The 23975-nt window shown below is 46.8% G+C and overlaps 1 protein-coding gene across 1 annotated transcript; it reads left to right on the top strand.

Moving 5' to 3' along the window:
- Window positions 1-5919: 5919 nt before the first annotated feature.
- GASK1A (golgi associated kinase 1A) lies at window positions 5920-23364 on the top strand. Its single transcript, XM_012554492.2, is given in 4 exon segments — window positions 5920-7272; window positions 20224-20346; window positions 22356-22459; window positions 23154-23364. Coding segments are annotated over 4 exon segments (1791 nt in total).
- Window positions 23365-23975: the final 611 nt, after the last annotated feature.

Genomic DNA, 23975 nt, shown 5'->3' on the forward strand with positions numbered 1-23975 from the left:
ACAACAGAGGGTCCTGGACAGAGCTGGAGAAAAATGTAGAACAAAATTCTAACTCACAAAAAAAGACCAGACTTACTGGCCTGACAGAGAATGGAGAAACCTCGAGAGTATGGCCCCCGGACACCCTTTTAGCCCAGTAATGAAGTCACTCCTGAGGTTCACCCTTCAGCCAACAATTAGACAGGCCCATAAAACAAAATGAGACTAAAGGGACACACTAGCCCAGGGGCAAAGACTAGAAGTCAGGAGGAGACAAGAAAGCTGGTAATAGGGAACCCAAGTTTGAGAAGGAGAGAGTGTTGACATTTCGTGGGGTTGGTAACCAATGTCACAAAACAATATGCATACTAATTGTTAATGAGAAGCTAGTTTGTTCTGTAAACTTTTATCTAAAGTACAATTTAAAAAGATTGAAATGATCTAAAACCCTTCAGTAGAGAAATGGGTAAAGAAATTATGGCACGTTCTCATTGCAAAATATTATGCAGCAGTTAAAGAGTAAGGTAGCCCTATATTGACAGGTATGGAAAAAGTTTCAGGACATATTGTTATGTCAATCAGAACAAGTTATGCAGTAGACATCTCCTTTACAGTAAAAATGACTACCATGTGTAGTAGGATGGAAAATGACCCTCCAGAAGTTGTCCACATCCTAATCCCTGGAATCTGTGGATGTTACCTTACTTAGGGAAAGGGTTTTTGCAGGTGTGATCAAGTCAGCACCTTGTCTTAGTTACCTAGTGCTGAATAACAGAAATGTCACAAGTGGGTGGCTTTTCTCACATTTCTGGAGGCTAAACGTCCAAATCAGGATCTCAGCCACGTCAGTTCCTTCTGTGGCCCTCTCTACTAGTTTCTGGTGTCTGCCCACAATCCTTGGCGTTCCTTTGCTTGTAGATGAATCATCACATGGCATTTCTCCCTGTGGGTCTCTCTGTGTCTGTTTTCCTTTTTTATAAGACATCACTTGGAAATATCACTGGTATGACCTCATCAACATAACACAAGAAAACAACTATTTTAAAATAGGGTCAAATTTACAGTCAGAGAAAACTTTTGTTTTTGTCTTCTCCAAAAATAAGCAGAAATCCATGCATTTATACGTGTGCTGTCATGTTTAACTATAATTGGTTTATTTTATTGACAGTTAAGGGAATTGCTGCATAACATAGCTATGTTTTGCTAATTTATAGAGATTTGAATTATTGCCAGTTTATGTTCTTGTTTATTATATATGCTTGGAGGCCAGGTTATTAATTAAAAATTATGGGAATTGTTTAATTACATATTTATTTATTTTTTCCTAAATTTTATTTCTTTTGTTGTTTTTCAGAATATACACAGCAAAACATATACCAATTCAACAGTTTCTACATGTACAATTCAGTTACACTGATTACATTCTTTCTGTTGTACAACCATTCTCACCCTCCTTTTCTGAGTTGTTCCCCCCTTATTAAAATAAACTCACTACCCTATATGGTTCTTATCTAATCTTTCAAGTTGCTGTTGTCAATTTTAGCCCGTACAGATACTTCTTAAAAGAGCGTAATGCTCAAGGCAGACCTTTTTTTACTAGTTACGTTTAACTTGGTTTTAAGATGACTTCAGGGGATATTTTTGGTTTGGGGTTTAAAGATTATCTCAGGGTAATAGTTTCAGGGGTTCATCCACCTTCCATGGCTCCAGAAAGTCTAGAGTCCATGGGAATTTGAAATTCTGTTCTACATTTTCCCCCTTTGATCAGGATTCTTCTGTGGAATCTTTGATCAAAATGTTCAGTAATGGTAGTTGGGCACCATCCAGTTCTTCTGGTCTCTTGGCATAGGAAGCAGTTGTTCATGGAGGCAATTTGCCACACATTCCATTTCCTCCCACTATTCCTGACTCTTCTTCTTCCTCTGTTGCTCCAGGTGAATAGAGAACAATTGTTGTGCCTTGGATGGCCACTTGGAAGCTTTTAAGACCCCAGGCACTATGCAACGAAATAGGTGGTAGAACAAAAGCACTAAACACATTATTAGGCCAATTAACTGGGATATCCCATGAAACCATGAAATCCTATGAGATGTTTGGTTGTACATAAGCAGCCTCAGCAGCTACTCTTTTTTTATTTTTATTTTTGTCATTGTTGTAAATATATCTACCATACAACTTTTGCTGATTCAACTTTTTAGAGGTGTACAACTTATTCACAGCACTTAAAATAATTGGCTGTGCAACCCTACCCTTAATCAATGCAATTTTTTCATCACTGTTGACTCCGCTTGTCCCCCTCCTCCTGCCCCTGGTAACCACTAATAAACTTTGGTTTCTACATATTTGCCTTTTCTTGTCTTTTTATCTAAGTGAAGTCACATAATATTTGTCCTTTTGTGATTGGCTTATTTCCGCTCAGCATAATGCCATCAAGCTCCATCTATACTGTAGCATGTATCAAGACTTCATTTCTCCTACTGGCTGAGTAGTATTCCATTATTTGTATGTACCACATTTTGTTTATCCATTCATCTGTTGATGGGCATTTAGGTTGTTTCCACCTTTTGGCTATTGTGAATAGTGCTGCAATGAATACTGGTGTACAAGTCTCTTTTTGAGTCTCTGCTTTCTTGTCTTTTGGGTATATACCTAGGAGTGGAATTGCTGGGTCATATGGTAATTCTATTTTTAGTTTTTTGAGGAACCACCACACTGTTTTCCACAATGGCTGTACCATTTTGCATTCCTACCAGCAATGTATAAGTGTTCCAATTTCCCCACATCCTTGCCAACATTTGTTATTTTCGGTTTTTTTAAATCTTAGCCATCCTAGTGGGAGTGAAATGGTATCTCATTGTAGTTTTGATTTGCATCTCTCTGATGGCTAATGATGCTGAGCATCTTTTCATGTTTTTGGTGTCCATTTGAATGTCCTCTTTGGTGAAACATCTATTCAAGCCCTTTGCCCACTTTATGATTGGGTTATTTATCTTTTTTGTCGTTAAGCTGTTGAAGTTTTTCGTATATTTCGGTTATTAGACCCATGTCAGATATATGGTTTCTGAAGATATTCTCCCAGTCAGTGGCTTGTCTTTTCACTTTTTTTGGTAAAGTCTTTTGATGAACAGAAGTTTTTAATTTTTATGAGGTCCTTTTTATTTATTTTGTCTTTTGCTGTTTGTGCTTTTGTTATTATACTAGATAATCCATTGTTGAAAGCAAGGTCTGACAGCATTGCCCCTGCTTGTTCTTCTAAGAATTTTATGGTTTTAGTTTGTTCATTTAGGTCCTTAATCGATTTTGAATTTTTGTGTATGGTGTGAGACACGGATCCTGTTTCATTTTTCTGCATGTGGAAATCCAATCTTCCCAGCACTATTTATTGAAGAGACTCTTCTTTCCCCATCGAATGGACTTAGCACCCTTGTAAAAAATCAGTTGACCATAGATGTGTGGGTTTATTTATAGACTCTCAATTCTATTTCATTGGTCTGTGTGTCTACTGTTCTACCAGCAGCAGGCTGTTTTTAACTGTAGCTGTATAGTACATTTTAAAATCAGGAAGTGTGAGTCCTCCTACTTTGTTCTTCTCTTTCAACATTGTTTTAGCTATTTGGGGCCTCTTGCCATTCCGTATAAAGTTGAAGATTGGTTTTTCTATTTCTGCAAATAAGGCTGTTGGAATTTTGATTGGGATTATGTTGAATCTGTAGATCACTTTGGATAATACTGACATCTTAACAATATTAAATTTTCCAATCCATGAACGTGGAACATCTTTCCATTTTTAAAAGTCTTTTTTTATCCATTTCAGCAGTGTTTTATAGTTTTCATTGTATACGTCCTTCATGTCCCTAGTTAGATTTAGTCATAGGTATTTTATTCTCTTAGATGCTATTGTAAATGGAATTGTTTCTCTAATTTCCCTTTCATATTTCTCATTGCTGCTGTATAGAAACCCAACTGATTTTTGTTTGAGGACCTTGCAAGTCTTCTAAATTCCCCTTTTAACTCTAGGCGTTTTCTTGTGGACTCTGGGATTTTCTATATATAGGATCACATCATCCACAAATAGAGATAGTTTTATTTCTTCTTTTCCAATTTGGATCTTTTATTTCTTTTTCTTGTCTTATTGCTCTGGCTAGAACTTGACATGTTTGTGTTTTGCCAATTTATAGAGATTTGATTAATGTTACATGTTGTTATGACAGAGTGCAGGTGCATAGCCCAATTTAGAGAAGTTATTTATGACCTACTTCACAAACTTCTATGATCTATTTTCAAGGTTAGAACGACTTTCTAATGACTTACAGTTAATAGTTAAAAGTGTTATAGAAATATATATGTTTCTATTTCTAAGTTCAGAAATTCTCTAACTTCACATTATAAGTGACTTATACATAAGTATTTTTAAAAGCATTAGAAAAACATCACAACAGTGTAAAAAGCAGTATAGAAGATTCAAAATGCTTATGAGATTTGAGAACCTGTATACAAAAGTATACATAACAACTACCTTTTAGCCAGATTGGAAACAGAAGGAGAGGTGCTTTTGAGGAGAAAGAGAGTTAGTTAGTTAGTTATAAAATGGAGGACTTCTAGTGCCCCTTCCTGTCTCCCTGACGCCTAAAAATCTAACTCTGATAGGTGGGCTTCAAGGGTGTCTCTTGGGAGGGGTGCTGAGTGGTCAGCCCACCTGGTGGTTGGATTCTATCCACCCAAAGTTGGTGTACTGTCCTGGATGCTGTGGAAATGTGCAGAGGGAGCAAGATTCTTGGGATTCCCAAGGCTGTCTGGGTGCTGTGGCTCCTCAGCACAGAAGCTGGAAGGAGTGACTGTCTGTGGGCTGGCCCAGTCACTGCATTCTGTACAGGAATGCCCCTTTCCTTCTTACAAACGTGCCAGTGAGGACTGTTGGGAGGAACACGGCTGCATAAACTCTGCATTCTCCTCTTCTACTGGAAACCATCTAAAAGTAAGGAAGACAATGGAAGACAAAAAGCAAATTCCTTTTTCATCTAAATTAGGAGGTAGACACCAGAATATTTGGGAGGGATGTAAAAGCAGTTGAGTTCATGCAGGAGCAGTGGTAGCTGAAGTGAGAAAGAGTGGAGGAGAGAGCCCAGTGGGGGCAGATCTCAGAAAGCACCAACAAAAATACAGCTGAAGGTGAGAGACACACACTGAGGAGCAGAATCCCCATCTCTTATATGCAAAAAAAGGGTGTGGAAATGGGGGTGATCTTTGTGGTCCAGAGGTCCCGCCTGGGCCCTCAGGGTTAGAGAAGCAGACGAGGTCGTGATACCCAAAGAACCATGCTTACCAGCCATATATGCAGGAAGTAGCCTGGCTATCTGGTAGTTGAGAAGAGCATCTGCTTTATGAAAACCAGCTGATTTCAATGCTACTTGGCCCCCTCCTACATATGTATGGAGTTGGTGCTGCCTCATTTATGTGCCAACCTGCAGAAAAAGGGAGGAGAGAAAGGCCAGGGCAGCCAGTTTCCTTTTAAGCAAGTGAGGCAGGCAAAAGTGGTTGACTCTCACGCCATGGGGAAGGACTTAAGTCACATGACCACACGCTGCTGCAAGAGAGACTGGAAAAAGTCATCTTTAGCTAGATGGCTGTGTGCCCTGGAAAAAGGGAAGAGCATATTTGTGGGGACACCTAGAGTCTGCCACATGGGCCCTAGAGATCACATGGAGATGAAAAGAGAGGCCAGGACTTGGTGGTGGGGGACAGATGTGGAAAGAGACCCTTATGGTACATGGTGACCATGTCCTAATGGGTGTTGACTGAAGGGCAGTGGAGGCCACAGAGGAGAAGCCTGTCTGCCTGCGGGCATCAGAGGAGGCTACCCAAGGAGGCAGAGCAAGCTAAGCTTTGAAGTCTGGATAGGGTTGACTGGGGTTGCCCATTTCTTCTTTAGAAAGCAGCTAGATGCTTCTTGACCTAGACTATGATCTTTTCAGTCCCTAGTGTACCCAGAGGCCCCTTGTCTCTGTCCCCATTGTTCTGTGGGTTGGGGCTGACATCTTTCCCAGGTCTCAAACTTTCTCTTTCTACTTCCTCCACCCCCAGGCATCTTGGCTCTGGAGAAGGCTGCGTGGCAAGAGGCGGTCAGTGGTGACATTCTGCCTCTTGATGACCCTGTCTGCGGTGGCTGTCACCCGCTTCCCCTCACTGCGTCCAGCCACTGGCCCGGACCCTGGTTCCATGGAGCCGCAGTGGGTCACGGGTGTCCCTGCTCCCCATGTCCGGCAGGCTCTGAGTTTCAGCCGGAGGCAGCGGGCAAGAAGCCTGGGGTTCCGGAGAGGCTTGGCTTTGCTCAGGAACTCCAACTTGGTCTGTGCTGAGAAGCAAGGCCACAGAGCGAGAGTGGACAGAAGCAAGCAGTCCCCAGGAGGGGACAGCAGGAGTCCAGGTAGGGTCAGGAGGGACATTGCTTCGGAAGCCTGTGAGCCAGACAGTCCCATCCGGGAGACACAGAGCGAGACGAGCACCCTGGTCAGCCAGCTCACAGGGAGCGACATAACCACTTTCCGGACTTGGAGAGCCACTGCTGGACCCACCCTCCAGCCCCACCCAGCTGAAGGCAGGGAGCTGCCAGGAGCTGAGAAGAGAGCCTTGGCTGGTGGGCAACATGCCAGGGACTCTGGCCCGGCCCGGGGGGCTCGTCAGTGGCCTGGCTCTGTTGGGGAGTTGCAAGGTTCTGTCTGGTGTAACACTGAGACGCCTGGGCTGTTGACAGGCTTGAGAACTGGCAGGCAGGTTCCCCCATGGTTCACAGAGCATGATGTGCAGACCCTTGGGCTGCTGGCCCGTGGGGAGGTGGTAGGCAAGGCCCGAGTCCCCGGCCATGGGCAGGTGCTGCAGGTCAGCCTCTCTGTCGAGGGTGCCCTTCAGGACACATCTGCTCCCGGGCTCGGCCAGCTTTGCTCCCAGGGGCTCTGCGGCCTCATCAAGAGGCCTGGGGACCTGCCTGAGGTCCTGTCCTTCCATGTGGACCGTGTGCTGGGGCTGCGGCGGAGCCTGCCTGCAGTGGCCCGGCGCTTCCACAGCCCCCTGCTGCCGTACCGCTACACGGATGGTGGCACAAGGCCCCTCATCTGGTGGGTGCCTGACGTGCAGCACCTGGCTGATCCTAACGACGACCAGAACTCTCTGGCCTTAGGTTGGCTGCAGTACCAGGCCCTGCTGGTTGACGGCTGCAGCCGGCCGGGCCAGGCCCTATGCCTGGGCATCCACCGCGCCGAGTGGGCACGCCTGGCACTCTTCGACTTCCTGCTGCAGGTAGGTGGGGCCAGGCAGGCAGGGCTGGGGAGCAGTGGAGGTAGGGGATTCAGGTAGAGAGGCCTGAACTGCACGCCTGAGGATGGATGGTGGTGACTCTCCCTCACATCCTTGTCCTCTGACCACCCAGCACATGCTTTTGCTATTTCTCTGCCCCTGGGTTTATGCATCCAGCCATGTGCTGGAGCCACCTTGTATCAGCTTACAAGAGCTGACTGTTAAAACTTTCAGGAATTTCAGGAATTCAGCTGGTTGGGAAATACAGCCATTATTAAAAATGAAGTTATGTAAACTAACTGTAGGGTTGCTATGAGTCAGAATCAACTCAACAGCACACACCAACAATAACTAAAAAATTATATTAGAAACAAAAGTAATAAGTACTCAGAACTCATCACTTCCTAGTTGACTACATTTTACTATTGCCTATGCTCTTGATGTTATTATATGTTGTGTCTGTATGGTAAACACTATATTCTGGTGTGCTATTGCACACCTCACCTCTTCCCAACTCCATGCTCAGTCATGTCATGCTGGTAGCTTGAAACTGGCCAGTATTTACACCATGGAAATCAGCAAACGCTACAGATCAGGGCTTCCTCCCTCTCCCAGAGAGCTGGCTGTTAAACATTTACCAGCGCACCATTGTGTATAGCCATCCTTGATTCAACAAGGATTCAAAAATGGTTGCATAATTTTAAAATAAAGTGTGTGTGTGTGTGTGTGTGTGTGTGTGTCTGTGTGTGTGTGAGAGAGAGAAAGGAGGATGATTCTGGTCCAGATAGGGTGCTGAAGAATGAGAAGGAACCCCAGCCACTGGCCAGAGGATGAGGTCCCTGCTGTGCAGGAGTTGATCCTGGACTTGCTGGAGGGAGGGCAGTCTGGGGATCCTAGGGAAGAGGAGTCAGGGCAGCAGGGGTTAACTGGTGGACTCCAGGCATCAGCTATTTACTGACTGCCCTGTTAACAACCAGCCTGTGACTGATGTCAGCTGAGGATACACACGTGAGGAAACTGCCAGGAAGAAATCAGGACAGAAAATGAATAAAGTTCAGAGTGAGGCAGTTCTGTGCACTGCAAACACACTGAGCCAGCCCCTGGTTCTGTAGGAACCTCCTTTGAGGAAAGAGATCAACACTAACTCCCAGCTTCACCTACATGGTGGGCAGAGGGGCCACTGGACAAGATTCAGGGCCATGACTGGCAGCCAGGGTCCAATATGCTGTGTTTGGTCCACACAGGGTTGGTTTTGCAATGTGTTCTAGAAAATTCTTTGACAACATTAAAACTTGGGAGATTTCCCATAAGAATACAGCTTCTGTTGGAACATTGGATGGTTTAGCAGAACTGGGCCTTCATTCCCAGGTGGCAATAACCAACCCAAGCTGAGTAGCTGCTGCCCCCTTTAGAGGTGGCCACACTCTCCTTTTGTCTGACACCTGCCTACCATGTCCCCCTTGAATGCTGCCTGTCTGCCTGTGCTGTTTTCATTCCCAGTCACTGGACTAGCTGATCTCCAGTGTTCTTCCAACCTCACCAGCCTTGTGGAAGGAAGACCCGGGAACCTGGTGGTCAAGGTTATGGGCTTTGGCATCAGACAGGCCTGGGTTTGAGCCTCCCGCCCCCAGACCACTTTTGGCTGTGTGACACTGAACAGGTTACTTACCTTCTCTGAGATTCACTTATCTCACCTCTAAAATGAGATTGGACCTTATCCCCTTGGTTCCTTACCATTTTAGTGCATGGTTGCTCCTCATTGCCAGCACCCACCTCTCTGCCTGAGGGCTTACCCTTGGCCCTGGAGCCTTCTCTACCTTGCTGTATGACAGGCTGGAAGTGCTGGGGAATTAATGCCCTCCAGGTAGTGTGGACAGCTATCCAGGTCGGGACTGAGGTGTTTCCCCGGATTGTAGATGTTTCAGCGCTGAAGCCAGACAAAAAATGAAAACCAAACCAGTTGCTGTTGAGTTGATTGCAACTCATGGTGACCCCAAGTGTGCAGAGTACAACTGCTCCATAGGGTTTTCAAGGCTCTGACCGCCAGAAGAAGACTGCCAGGCCTGTCTTCCGAGGCACCTCTGGGTGGATTTAAACCACCAACCTTTCGGTTAGTAGTCAAGAGCTTAATTATTTGCCACACCCAGGGATTCCAAGCTGGGATAGTCCTGGGCAAACAGAGTAGGTTGGTCACCCACCTCCAGGAGCAGCTGTCAACCAATGACTGGTGGGAGTTGGTGCCTAAATACTCCAGCTCCCTTGCTGGGATAACTCTGACATGTGTGTCCTACACTGTCTCCCAGAGTTCCCTAGCAAGACTGAACCCCAGGCAGCCATGGTGGTTAACTGCTGGCCTTCCCTGTCTCGCTTCCCCACCCGATACTTTGTTTCTTGGAGTTAGCTCACAAATAACCTGTTTCACTTGAATCCTTGTCTCAAGAGCTGTCTCTGGGGGAGTCCAGCCTGAGTCAGGTGGTTTCTGCAAGGACTGAGTGAGATCGTTCACGTAATTTCCTCCATACAGCTCCTGGCAGGCAGCACACCCTCAATAAAAAGCAGGCGTTGTTCCTAGCACTTTACAAGAATAAATTTATTCCGATCTCTATTTTAAAGTTGAGAAACTGAAGCCCAAGAGGTTAAGTGACTTGTCAAAGTCACAGCTGATGGAGCTGAGACACAGCCTGGACAGTCTGACTCCGAGCTCGCCCTCTCAATCAGTCACTCTTGGGATGGTCATGAACAAGAGCAGGAAGATGGACCCCTGCAGCGATGCCCGGAGGGCCTCGAGCTCCGAGGCCCCATTCCTCACAAAGCCCGAGCTGGCTGAGGTGCACACTGCAGCTTTCTGCTCCACACAGAGCCTCTCTGTCCCCGCTGGGGCTGTGGTGTGGGACCCTCCTGCAGTGCCAAGCCCCGCTGTGGGGACTGAAGTCTCTGAGGCCAAGGCACACACAGGTTGGGTGTGTGGTCAGATGCGGCTGGGCTCGGCTAGGCCACCCCTTCCCTGGTTTGCTGAACAAACACCCCTGTCTGACTGCCACCAGCTTCCTAGAAAACACTGGCAAGTCAGAGAGAGGCAGGGCTGTGAATTGTGGGGTTCGCTGCAGGGGAACCCGAGGGACCTTCTGGCTGGGGGCTGAGTACAAGCTCGGTACACACCACGAAGCCTTGCTTTTCTTTGTGTGGTATAACATTTACCCCTGCACAAAGTACACAAGCGCTGCACACATACACCCCCCACGAATCATACCCATGCTTCACAAATCCCACAGAACACTCCCTTATTGGTTAGGTATTGCTGCAATAATGCTGTGTAACACACCTCCCTAAGCTCAGTGGCTTAAAACACCAGCCCTTTATTTTTGACTCCAGGATCTGTTGGTAAACTGGGCTCAACTGAGCATGGCTCCAAGCTGTGGATTGGGTTCAGGTCTGCTCTTTATGTCTCATTCTGGGGCCCAGGCTGAAGGGGCGGTACAGCCAGGGGCAAACTTCTTAGAGGGGAAATGGAAGAAGCCCTAGAGCCCAACTAAATTGCAAAAGCACATTTAAGGTCTCTGCCAATGTCATGTCTATTATTCCATTGGCCAAAGCAAGTCAATGGCCAAGTCCCGCGTCAGGGGAGGAACATACGATCTGCCTGTTCTGAACTCCAGTCCCCTATTTTCCCTCCTCAAAGGCAAACTGTCACCAGTCTTCCTTGTGTCACTCCAGAGAAAATCCATGCACATTCAAGCATATATATGCATACCTAATCCTGTGCCGCCCCCTTTTTAACACAAATTGTAACATACCATACACAGTATTTCTTTTTATCCCAGTTAAAAGTATATTATGGCTACAAAGTATTTCATTGTTTGGCTGCACTACCATCCATTTCTCTCGTTCCCATTGCAACAGCTATGCCTGCAAATCCTTAATTACAGATGTCTTTGTACTATATGTAAATTTACTGTAGAATAAAATTCTAGAAATGGAATTGCTTAGCAAAGGGAGAAGCTTTTTTTTTTTTTTTCCATTTTGGTAGATGTATCTGTCCAACAGGAAACGGAATCTAACCCAGGTGGTTCATAGGAAGAGGTTTTAATGAAAGGACCAGTTACAGAGCTGTCACCAGGGTTCAGGGAGTGAATAAGAAACGATGGAGCATCAGAGACTAGCCTTACCACCATTAGACTTGAATGGATAAGGGGAAGGCAGAAAGTCATGGTGGTCATGGAAGAGGGCTGCCCGGCAGGAGCTGTGGTGGAGGAGGGCTGCAGCCATTACCAGAAGAGAAGCCCAGAGCAGGTAGAGAGTAAGGAAAATGTGCCCAGACCTCTCTCTCCTCTGACCTTCCTGTCTCCTGCTGGTGCCTCCCACCAGCAGACCCAACCGGAAGCCAGAGGGCAAGGATGATACAGCCCACAGGGTCAGCACCCAGGCTTGGAACAGCAGTCGGGTAACGACCAGCTCGGTAAATTTGGCCAAATTGCCCCCCCAACAGATCTGCACTTCCCAGCAATGTATGAAGTACCTACTTCCCCACCCCTGAACAACACTGGTTATCATCTACCTCTTTGATCTTTGCCACTATGATAGATTAAAAAACAACAACAACAAAATTTTAATTATGAATGACATTGAACATCTTTTCATGAATTTAAAAGCAGGGCCTAGATTAGGATGAGGTGTGATAGGCAGAATTCTAAGATGGCCCCCAGTGATTATTGCACCCTAATATAAACTCCTCCCCTTAACTGTGGTCAAGACCTGTGAATATAATGGAATATCACTCCAGTGATTAGATTACTGATCAGTTAAATTTAAATTCATCAAAAGGGAGATTATCCTGGGTGGGCCTGACTTAATCAGGTGAGTCTTTTAAAGAAGATGAAGCATCAGAGAGATTCTCCTTCTGGCTCAAGGAAGAAAGCAAACAGCCATGTTATGAACTGCCTGTCAGGAGTGAAGGCCTCCAGGAAGACTCTGAGATCCTCGAGGACCTCAGTCCTACAACCACATGGAACTGATTTCTGCCCACAACCTGAATGAGTTTAGAAGAGATCCCTGAGCTACAGACAAAATTGTGGCCCTGGCTGATTTCCGTCTGGTGAGGCTCTGAGCAGATAGCCCAGTAAAAACACAATGAACTCCTGACCCACCAAATCTGTAAGATAGAAACCAAAACCAAAACAAAAAAAAACCTGTTGCTGTTGAGTTGATTCCACCTCATAGTGACCCTATAGGACAGAGAAGAACTGCCTCATAGGGTTTCCAAGGCACTGTCACATCTTTTTCCCATGGAGCAACTGGTGGGTTTGAACCATCAATCTTTCAGTTAGCAGCCGAGTGCTTAACCACTACGCCACCAGGGCTCCTTTGTAAGATAATAAATGTGTGTGTGTGTGTTTTAAGCCACTAAGCTTTCAGTAATTTGTAACACAGTAATAGAAAACTAATGAATGAGGCAAGGGAGGTACCCAAGGTGCAAAAATTTTAGGCGGCGCTTACTCTCATGTGCAGACTCTGCACTTGCAGGACCCTGAGAATGAGCGCCTCCTGACACCCTAGTCCTGCCTCTGTTTAAAAGCCTTTTATTTTATATTTTTTAACTCTCTGCTCATATTCAGGTTTAATTGCCATTAAGCTTTGTTTATAGTCTTTTTCTGTACAGAAATTTCAAAAAATGTATGTTGTTGAAATTACTAAGTTTTTCTTTTATGAATTCTAGTTTTGTATATCATGCTTTAGAAGGTCATTCTCACTTTAGGATAATTTTTAAAATTCTTCCATGATTTCATCTGTACTTTTATAGTTTCACATATCATTGCTCCACCTGGAAGTTACTTTTGGGATAAGATATCAAGTGTGAAACAACTTTTTTTCCTCCTGATGGCAACCCAAATGTCTCAACACCATTTGTTGAATAATCAATCTTTCCCCCAATTTGAGATGCTACCTTTATCAGAGAGCCAATTTCTATATGTATTAAGGTCTATTTCTGGAGTATTTTCTGTTCCTACTCCTCATTTATCGACTATCTCATTATCAACATTTCACATTTACGACAACAGTGAAAAATTTACTATCTGACTATTTTGTGCATTAATGATGTATGTCTGGAAGTAACAAAGGCCAAGGTGCGAGGTGAGAGCAACACTAGTTGTGATAGTTAAGGTTATGTGTCAACTGGGCCATGATTTTCAGTGATTTGGCAGTTATGTAATGATATAATTTGGCAGTTACATAATGATGTAATCTGGCAGTTATGTAATGATACAATTTGGCAGTTATGTAATGATGTAGTCATCTTCCATTTTGTGATCTGATGTGGTCATCCTCCATTTTCACATAATGCTGATTTTCACATGATGACCTGGTCTTTGGAACCTAAGCATGACGATAAGAGAGGAGTGGGTGTATTTATAGGTCAGAATCACATGGTTTTAATTACTGAGATTTATATATTATGTTAACAACTGGTAGGGCTTGTTCTTTCTCATTGCTCTTGTTAAGAATTTTCCCGATAGTCTTGAATACTTTTTTTCACATAAAATTTAGAGTCAGCTTGTTACTTCCTCCCCTTTCTCAAATTCTTTTGGGATTTTATTGGAAGCAAATTAAATTTTTGTGGACTAATGTAGAGAGAATTTGTATCCTAAAATATAGAGTCATTCTAGCCAAGAACATGATATGTCTCTATTTATTCATGTTCAAGCATCCTGAAGTTTTCTTTAGCTGAATCTTCACTTTCATGTTGGGCTGCCTGTGGGTACTTCAACTTCTGTGGCCATTCCAAATGGGATCTCTTCTTCCTTTATATGTTCTGGCTAGTAGCTCCTTAGGTCCTTGGGTAGTGAAAATGGTTAAGCACTCAACTAACTGAAAGCTTAGACTAGAGTCTTCAGTATGGATTACACCTCAATATAAAGAAAACAAAAACCCTCACAACTGGACTAATAAGCAACATCATGATAAACGGAGAAAAGATTGAGGTTGTCAAGGATTTCATTTTACTTGGATCCACAATCAATGCCCATGGAAGCAGCAGTCAAGAAATTAGATGATGTATTGCATTGGGCAAATCTGCTTCAAAAGACCTCTCTAAAGTGTTAAAAAGGAAAGATGTCACCTTGAGGACTAAGGTGTGCCTGACCCAAGCCATGGTATTTTCAAATGCCTCATATACATGCAAAAGCTAGACAATGAATAAGGAAGATCGAAGAAGAATTGATGCTTTTGAATTATGGTGTTGGTGAAGAATATGGAATATACTATGGACTGCCAGAACAAACAAATCTATCTTGGAAGAAGTACATCCAGAATGTTCTTCAGAAGCAGAGATGGCAAGACTTCGTTTCATGTACTTTGAACATGTTATCAGGAGGGACCAATCACTGGAGAAGGACATCATGCTTGGCAAAGTAGAGGGTCACAAAGCGAAAAAGAAGAAGACCCTCAATGGGATGGATTGACACAGTGGCTGCAACAATGGGCTCAAACACAGCAACAATTGTGAGGATGGTGCAGGCCCAAGTAGCGTTTCATTCTGTTGTACATGGGGTCGCTATGAATTGGAACCAACTTGACGGCACCTAACAGCAACAACAACAACCGAAACATTGGTGGCTCGAATCCACCCAGAGGTGCCTTGGAAGACAGGCCTGGCAATCTCCTTCTGAAAGATCACAGTGTTGAAAACCCTATAGAGCAGTTCTGCTCTGTATAGATGGGGTGCCATGAGTGGGAGTCAACTTGAGGGCAACTAACAACAACAACAACAGTAGCTCCTTGCCTGTATTAAAGCTGTTTTATTTCCGTAATATTAATTTTGTTACTGGCTACCTTACTAAATTCGTATTGCTTCTAACAGTTGCTCAATTTATTCTCTTGGGTTTTTCAAGTATACTGTCATTTCATCTGGAGTGAACATCACTTTGTCTTCTCATTTCCTCTTCTTTCTTTCTCTTATCTCATTACATTGGCTGGCGCCTCCAGAGCAGTGTTAAATATTAAAGGGATAATGGTCATGACTTGTTTCTTACAGTCTTGGGACTATTTCTCATGTTTCACCAGTAAAGATCATGCTGGCTTTTGACTGAAGATATGGTACAGAAGTAGTCATTATTCCTGCTTTATTAAGACTTCTTACTGTCAGGAATGTATAAAATGTATAATTTTATCAAATGCCTTTCGAATATCCACAGAGGAGATCATGCTATTTTCCCCTGTGATGTACTAATATGGGGATTTCTTGTGAAAGGTGTTCTAATGGTGACTCAGCCTGCTTCTTGGTTGGAACCTGCTTTTCTCTGGTGGATTCATCTTTTAATGTGCCACTGGTTTTGTGTGTTGCTGTTTAAAATTGACAGTGGTCTACAGATGTCTTTAAATAAACTCTGTTGTTGTTGCTAGGTGCCATGAGTCGATTCTGACTCATAATTGACCCCATGTGACAGAGTAGAATTACCCCATAGGGTTTTCTAGGCTGTAATCATTACAAGAGCAGATCACCAGGTCTTTCTCCCATGGAGCCACTGGGTGGATTTGAACTGCTAGCCTTTCAGTTAGTAGCCAAGGGCTTAACCATTGTACCACCAGGTCTCCTAAATTAGCTCTAGTTCTTCTCAATCCCTCTCCTCAAACCCCAGCAGCCGGTCTAGTCACACAAGTCCAAGCTAGTGCCTCAACTTCTGGCCTCAGATTTGGGCAGATGAGGAGGTCCAGATGTTCCTTTCCTGGAGCCTCCCGAGAAGGTTGCCCTTTGTGGAGCACTGCAGGGTGAGTCCTCGGAGAGTGTGAGTCAGTGCCAGGCAACTCACTCCTCCCCACCCTCTGTCCTCCCCAAAGCAAGTCAGTCAGTGTGGGCTGATCCTGCTGCCCTCCACAGAGAGAGATGCTGGGGTGGAGGAGCGGGCTCAGCTCCCCTCTGCCTCCAACCACTCTGTAACTCTGTCCCCAGCAGGGTGCCTGCCCTAGTCAAGAGCCATCCTTTCCACCCAGGAGGGTGCGGGCCACCTGGGACAGCAGGTGGATCTCCTGGAATCTACCAGACCCAGATTAGGCACTTGATACCCGTCTTGGCCCAGGAACCTGGAAGGTCTGGTTAGAGGATGTGGGCCCCTCCCCCAGAGCTGGGCCTGATGTCTCCTCCTCCGCTGACCTCCTTGGCTGACTTCAGTGGCTTGTCCCACCCTGTTTGCGGGGGAGGGGGGGACAACAGAGCCAAGCCTTCCCCTGAAGCCTTCTGGTGTTGGCATTCTGGGTAGGGAGGTAGGGTGCTATGGGCAGGCTTTCAGTGGTCACAGTCCTCATGTGAAGACCCCAGTATATCCTTCCTCCTGTCAGCCAGCTGCTCACTTCATTCATTCAAAACATTTCAACCAAGTCTCTAGGTTTTCTAACTGCGTGCTGGGTGGGGGTCAGATTGAGCTGTCTTCATCTCTGCCATCAAGGAACTTGTAATCTGATGCCAAAGGCACACACACCTGCTGAACAGTCCGACTTAGTGGTTGGGAGCCAGATTGCACGGGTTCGAATCCAGGCACCACCACTTCCTAGCTATGTGACCTGGGGCGCATTACTCAGTCTCTGTAACTCAGTTTCCTTGTCTTTGAAATGGGGATAATAATGTGTAAAGCACTCAGAGCGGTGCCTAGCACAGAGTAGGGCTTTATAACTGTTTAATTTAAAAATAAGCAAAAACTTCAGTTCAGCGTTGATTATGCAGTATTGCTAGGTTGGATCAGAAAAGCAACACTGCCAAGGGGAGCTTCTCCTTTTTCCAAAAAGGGGCAAAAGAATCAAATTCCAAAGGGACCTGGGAATGAAATTTAAGCTTGGTCCTGTTTGGTTGCTAGTATGCTGCTGTTTAAACTGAATTTCTCTTCAGTGGAAAAATATAACCAGATAGCATGGCAAAATAATCAAATTGGCAACTGCACCCAGCCAGGCCATTCAGATGGGTGTAGGTTTTGGGAAGCTAGCACCGCACGTATCGTAAGGGCCAATATTCCTTTTAGCTTCCTTGGAAACAAATGCTGCTCTGAGGCGAAATCTCCTGCCCGGCCTTGTGGAGACAGGGTCAGGGAGGGTTTAGCAGGAGGAGGGTGGTTGGGCTGGCTGTGTGTCACACATGAAGCAAAGCCTGGAGCAGTTATTACATTTCACCTTGCTAGATCTGCCCTGAAGTCCCTGGGTGGTGCAAACGGTTAATGTTCTTGGCTACTAACTAAAAGGTTATAGGTTTGAGTCCACCCAGAGGTGCCTCGGAAGAAAGGCCTAGTCACCTACTTTCAGAGAATCAGCTATTGAAAACCAACCCTATGGAGCACAGTTCTACTCTAACATATGGGGTTGCCATGAGTTGGAATTGACTTGACAACAACTGGTTTCAGAACAGCCCTGGCATTTACTTTCCCAGTCAAAGAGGACTCAACAGGTAGGTTTGTGTCTCCCAGATCTGTCTGTTGTCAAAAAACTAGGCCGGCACATGGAAGAATGTCTAGACCGTCAAAACACGCACTTTATGTCAGACCCTGGTTCTCAAGCCTTTAGCCAAAGTAAGCTGGGGTGAGGCCAAGGCTTCCTGGGAGGGAAGCCCTAAGATTCCTCTTTGGGCCTATCTCTGCCAGGGCTAGAGACAACTGAGGACTCTGCATGACAGCCCCCTCCCAGCTTCGTACAGATTGTCATCCTGTGTGGTCCCAGAGCAGCCCCGTGGGGATGTCACGGCCCCATTTTGTGGATGAGAACCCAGAGGTTTAGTGAGGTGAAATGAGTCCCTCGAGTCACACAGACAGGACAGAGTGGAGCCAGGATTTATCCCCAGATCCGTCTCGGCTCCAAACCAGGGGTCAGTAAACCAAACAATGGCCCACAGTGCAAGCCAAGTCCTCCCCTCTGCTTGTTTTTGTACAGCCCATGAGTTAAGAATGGTTTTTGCATTTTTTAAATGGTTGAAAAAAAAAAGAATATTTTGTGACATATGAAACTGTGAAATTCAAATTTCAGTGTACATAAGTAAAGTTTTATTGGTCCACGGCCATGTCCATTTGTTTACACATTATCCACAATGCATTCAATACATACTAGAGTGGCAGAGTTGAGTAGTTGCGACAGAGACCTTATGGCCTATAAAGTCTAAAATATTTACTGTCTGGTCTGGTCTTCTATAGAAAAAGTTTGCTGGCATCTGCACTAAACCACTATGTTGAGAGCCTGGAGCTGGATCTCCTTGCTAAGTGTGAGGACAATATGGAGGACTATGGGTGGTGTGATACTAGCTTTACCAAACCAAAACCCGCTGCTGTCAAGTCGATTTTGACTCACAGTGACCCTGTAGGACAGAGCAGAACTGCCCCATAGGGTTTCCAAGGCTGTAATCTTTACAGAAGCAGACTGCTACCTCTTTCTCCCACAGAGTGGTCGGTGGGTTCGAACCGCCGACCTTTCGGTGCTTAACCACTGTGCTACCAGGGCTCCGTGATACTAGCTTTAGGTGGATTTAAAACTGACTGGATGGCTGAGAGGTCTCTGGTGGCATGCTGCAGGGCTCTGTCCTCAGCCCTGTCCCGGTCAACATTTGTATCAGCAGCCTAAGTGAGGATGGGGGGCATGGTGGACTCAGCTGGTTGTCCTGTGTTCCTTCCTAGCAGAGCCCTGATTTGAATCGACTTCCACGCATTCCTGGCTTCAGAGGTGACAGGTTCAGGAAGCCTAGCTTCAGCTGATCAGTACATCACCATCTTCCAGTGGCCTCTCTTTTTGCAGGGATGAGTCTGTGTCCTAATCTGGTTCAGTGAGGCTGAAGTTGCGGACTTCCATTCCATGGTTGGGAGAGAGGTTCCCTCTCTCTCTCTTCTTCTCTGTCTCCTACTGGCCATGGACAAGGAAAATGGTCACCTGTAGGCTTCTTGGGACAACACTGGGATGTTGTTAGCATTGTGGGTGGTCAAGTGGGGAGCAGAAAGAAACGTGAGTCCTATCATGACATGATGGAGCTGGTAAATCTGCACAGCCTGCCTTGCCTTGAGACTTCCTGCTAGAGATGATCCTCGCTTTTCTTATAACCAAAACCAGTTGCTGTTGAGTTGATTCTATCTAACTCATGGTGACCCCATGTGTATCAGAATAGAACTGTACTCCATAGGGTTTTCAGTGGCTGGTTTTTTGGAAGTAGATTGCCAGGCCTTTCTTCCCAGACACCTCTGAGTGGACTTGAACTGCCAACCTTTCGGTTAGCAGCTGAGCATTTAACCATTTGCACCAGCCAGGGACTCAGGAAGTGTTGTTATAGGAGTCCTTTGATCCACTCTAAGACGTTGTGCGTGTTAATTCTGTGTTAGGGATGTGGGTAGCACAGCTCCTGAGAATGGACCCCACACACTAGACAGTTCTCACTTTAGGCCATCCAGTGTAAAATGAGGCTTAACTGGCATGTCCTCTTCCTTTCCTGATGCTGATTCAGGCCTACCGCAGGGTGAAAGAGCTGTTCACCAAGAACTGTCTAGATGATTGTAAAGGGACTATTATCTCTGAAGAAGGGAGGAATACCTGATGTAGCATTTGCTGCTTAAAGAAAAAGTAGAGTCCTGTGTGGCCCTCCCCAGGCAGACAGACAGGCAGCTGGCATTTGGAGCTCAGGAGCAGTGGTGTAGTTTAAGACCAGGCCTGGAGGCAGCAGACACTGGGCAGAAATCTATGCTGGCCTGAGAGGGGCGTGTACAGCTCCTGGTGTGCAGGGTGAGCTGGCCAGAAGAGCAGAGCAGAAGCCCCATTACTAACTAGCGGCCAGCAACAGTGCTGAACGGCACAGAGTCGCTGAGGATTGTCCCAGCCCCTAAATCCCATTGAGTGGATGGAGGTATGGCCCTGAGGTCACACGGAGCAGCAGGTCAGGCTGCCTTGGTGCTGGGCCTGGTGGAGGCAGGCGCCCTGCCACACCACTTCAGAGCCTGGGTGTCCCCACAGGTCCATGACCGCCTGGATCGCTACTGCTGTGGCTTTGAGCCTGAACCCTCGGATCCCTGTGTGGAAGAGAGGCTCCGGGAAAAATGCCGGAACCCTGCTGAGCTGCGACTGGTCCACATCCTGGTACGTCTCCTCATGGCTCCTGGTCAGCCCAGCCCAGGTCTTCCTGTCTCCTTCAGAAACTACAGTTACTGAGTTTCAGAGATCATCTGATGCTGGATTTCCCAATCCTGTTCTTTTTGGCAATAGACTTCCTTTGAGTAAATATTTCCAATTTATAAAACTGGCAAAAGTGGAGCTTTGAGAATGTGGCTGAGGTGAGGTCACGGAAGGGGGTCTGGAGCCCCGTTGTCGCCATTGCCACTGCCCTGTGGCCCCCAAGAGACTCCAGGGAACCCCTAGGGCTCCAGGAATCAAAGTCTGAGAGCTGTCTGTCTAGCCAGACTTCCTCATTGTGCATGCAGATGAGGAAATTGTGGCCTGGGGAGGAGAAGGAGTTCCCAACGCCACGTGGCCGGTTGGTGGCAGCAACGGGGCTCCAACCCAAAACCCTGATGTCCCCCAGGCCAGTGCTGATCAGAGAAACTCGGTGCTGCCTCTGGTTAGAGCTGGAGACCAGGGTGGGAAGCAAAGTGGCCATCAGAGAGGGACCGGCGCGGCCAAACAGCCACTTCTCCTGCACAAGAAGCAAGGTGCTACCTGGGGAAGCTTTCTCCACCTTACTCCCCCGACGAGGCCTACCGTCCACATCCCCTCTTCGCCCGGCTGCTTCTGGAGGGTGGCTGTCAGTGTGCTGCCAGTGCTGAGCTCCAGGCAGGCCACACTGACCCTGGAGGCCAGGGCTGCCAGTGGAGCCGCTGGGTGGTGGGCTTTTTGGGCCCCTGTCCCCCAGGGTCATCTCTTCTCTTCCCTAATAAAAGGCAAATATCCCTGGGAGAAGTAAAGCTTCCATATCCGTCACTTACCCCTTGCAAGGCAGCCATTTCACAGGTCCTTTAGGACAGCAATTTTCAGAGGGAAGAGTCACTAGGCTTTGGAAAAAAACGTGATACTTGCTGTATGGAGGGAGTTGAGGGGGGAGAAGAGGCAAAGAGAGGAGAGCTGGGGCCCTGGAGACAACCAACCTTATAATTCAAGCCTAGGTCGCTGGAGAAGACTATGAGGTGTTACCAGGGAATTCTGGGGGCTACGTGGGGGTGAGTGTGCACATGGGGGGAATTCTGGAGAATATGTGGGGTGAGTGTGCGCACGTTGGGGGGAGAAGGTCTCAGGTGCTCAGCCACACCTAGTACCCTTTTGAAGGTACGGAAGAATTCCCTGTTGCTGATTTTAGTTTTGAAAATGTTTAGCAGAAGCCAAATGCTTCTCCTGTGGAAACAGAGTATAGTCAGTGCTGTCAGAGGTGTGTTACCCGTGATGCTCGGGGGAATGCCCAGGTATGCAGGCACAAGTGGCACCCAGGTGGTGAGCCTGTGTGAGCATGTGTATGTGTGTGAGCGTGTGTGTGTGTGAGTGTGTGTGCATGCATGTGAGTGTGTACTTGGTGAGCATGTGTGTATGAGCATGTGTGTGTGTGTGTAAGTGTGTAAGCATGGGCATGTGTGATACATCATGAACGCAGATGGCCCTGATGAGTACGTTACTCTGTGCTTGCAGATTCCTGCCCAGGCTCCTCACCCCTTCAGCCACTTGGTGTGGGAAACAGAGGTGACTGTCTTCTCAGTAGTAACCAACACAGGAATCAGTCCCTCTGCATTGCAATATAGCAGGATGGTGCTGTGGCTTACAGCTACAGGTCCAGGTTTGAAACCAGCCCAGCTGCTTATTAGCTGGGTGATTGTGTGCAAATTGCTTAACTTCTTTGTGCCTCCATTCCTATAAAATGCGGCTAATCCTAGTGCCCACCTGCTAAGCTTACTGGGAGGATTCATTAAGAAGACGCCAGGAGGCACTTTGCACAGTGCCCGGCATAGAGTAAGCTCCCAGTGCATGGAAATCATTTGGGCAGTAGCAGGGTGGATTGTGGGACTGCCAGCTCAGGGCCCCCAAACCACTTAGCCTTCCCAGAGTCCACAGGCACCAGCTCTGCTGCACTCTTACCCCCTCGTCTCTGTCCATCTTCTTTCCCTGAGGTCCGGAGCAGCGATCCATCTCATCTAGTCTACATCGATAATGCAGGAAACCTTCAGCACCCGGAGGACAAGCTCAACTTTCGGCTGCTGGAAGGCATAGATGGGTGAGGTTCAAAGGCAGGGAGACTGGGAGCAAAGGGATGGATGGAGTTGGAGGTACAAGGACTGAGGCTTAAAGGCCTTGCTGCAGGCTGTGGGGACTTGAACTGTGGCTCCTGAGAGGTTCGTGGTCCATCAGACAAAAGCTCTCAGAGCTGAGATTCCGGAGGGGCAGAGAGCCCTGGGAAAGTGGAGTGGGAATGCAGCCATCAGGCCCCACCAGCCCCTGGATGGAGTGTTGAAGCCTCCACAATGTACAGAGGGCCTCCTGGCCCTGCAGAAGCTGGGGTATGAGAAAGATAGCCCTTCCCTTACCTGGGGTGGGAGAGCTAGCCTGGAACCCTACCCTTCCCTGCTCATTCCTGGCAGGCAGCTCTGGCTTCCTGGGGCTCTTTCCATGTAGAGCATTTGCCATGTAGAGCAGTGGGCATTGCACCCAGGAGAAGAGTTGATTCCCCCAGCTTCTCTGAGGGGTGGGACCATTCTGAAAGCTCTATCGTCTGCTTTCACAGCAGAGTGGGCCAAAGGGGGTCTCTGCTAACCAGGCAGGAGGTGTGGCCCAGGGGGACTTCGAAGGTGACTTTGCCAGGATTCCCCAGCTGTGAAAGTCCTGGCCATCTGGCTTTGCCTTTGTCTGAAACTCTGAGTTTACTTTTGCTTTTCCTTTTTGTTTCGGGGGCTCGGGGGGCTTTCTTCCAGGTTTCCAGAGTCTGCCGTGAAGGTCCTTGCATCAGGCTGTCTACAGAATATGCTGCTCACGTCGCTGCAGATGGACCCGGTGTTCTGGGAAAGCCAAGGCAGGGCCCAGGGCCTGAAGCCGGTTCTCCAGACCCTGGAGCGGCGAGGACAGGTCCTGCTGGGACACATACGGAAGCACAACCTGACGCTCTTCGAGGACGAGGACCCATGAGCCCCCACCAGGCAGGGGTCTTGCCTCCCAATACCACCCTGAGTCGATGAGCCCTCATCCTGACGACCATACTTGCTTGGGCTCACCCATCTTGAAGACAAAGGGGAGAAGCCCGAAACCAGAGGGCACCATGGCTGCTGTGGGATGTTCCACCTGCCTGGGATGGTGGAGGTGGTTGTGGGTGTTTGGTGTCCAATCTCACCACACTCTTAGATGGAAATACCCGCACTCTCTGCCTTCTCAGCTTTGGCTGCTTTCTCCCTCGCACCAATAAATACATTCAAGAATGTTCTGTGAACTGCTCTAGATACTGTCAAATTGTGTATTCTACATGCATCTGCAGAGCCGACTACTGCGTGCATGCGTGTGTGTGTGTGTGTGTGTGTGTGTAGAGGTGTGTAAGTGTGTGTGGCATGTTTGCAGGGGTGCACGCATACATGAGACAAGCATAATAAGGCTCCTCATTTAATTGTACTTGTAGCCCATGACTTCTCTGGTTCAAAGTAGACTCAGGTCCAAGAAATGAAACACTAGTGTTTTGTCTTTATAGTCTTTAAATTTTCAGTTCTTCCTCAGTTACATTTTTTGGTTTAAACACTAGCTGTGGTGTG

Source organism: Trichechus manatus, unplaced genomic scaffold, assembly GCF_000243295.1.
Source record: "Trichechus manatus latirostris isolate Lorelei unplaced genomic scaffold, TriManLat1.0 scaffold00001, whole genome shotgun sequence".
NCBI lineage: Eukaryota > Metazoa > Chordata > Mammalia > Sirenia > Trichechidae > Trichechus > Trichechus manatus.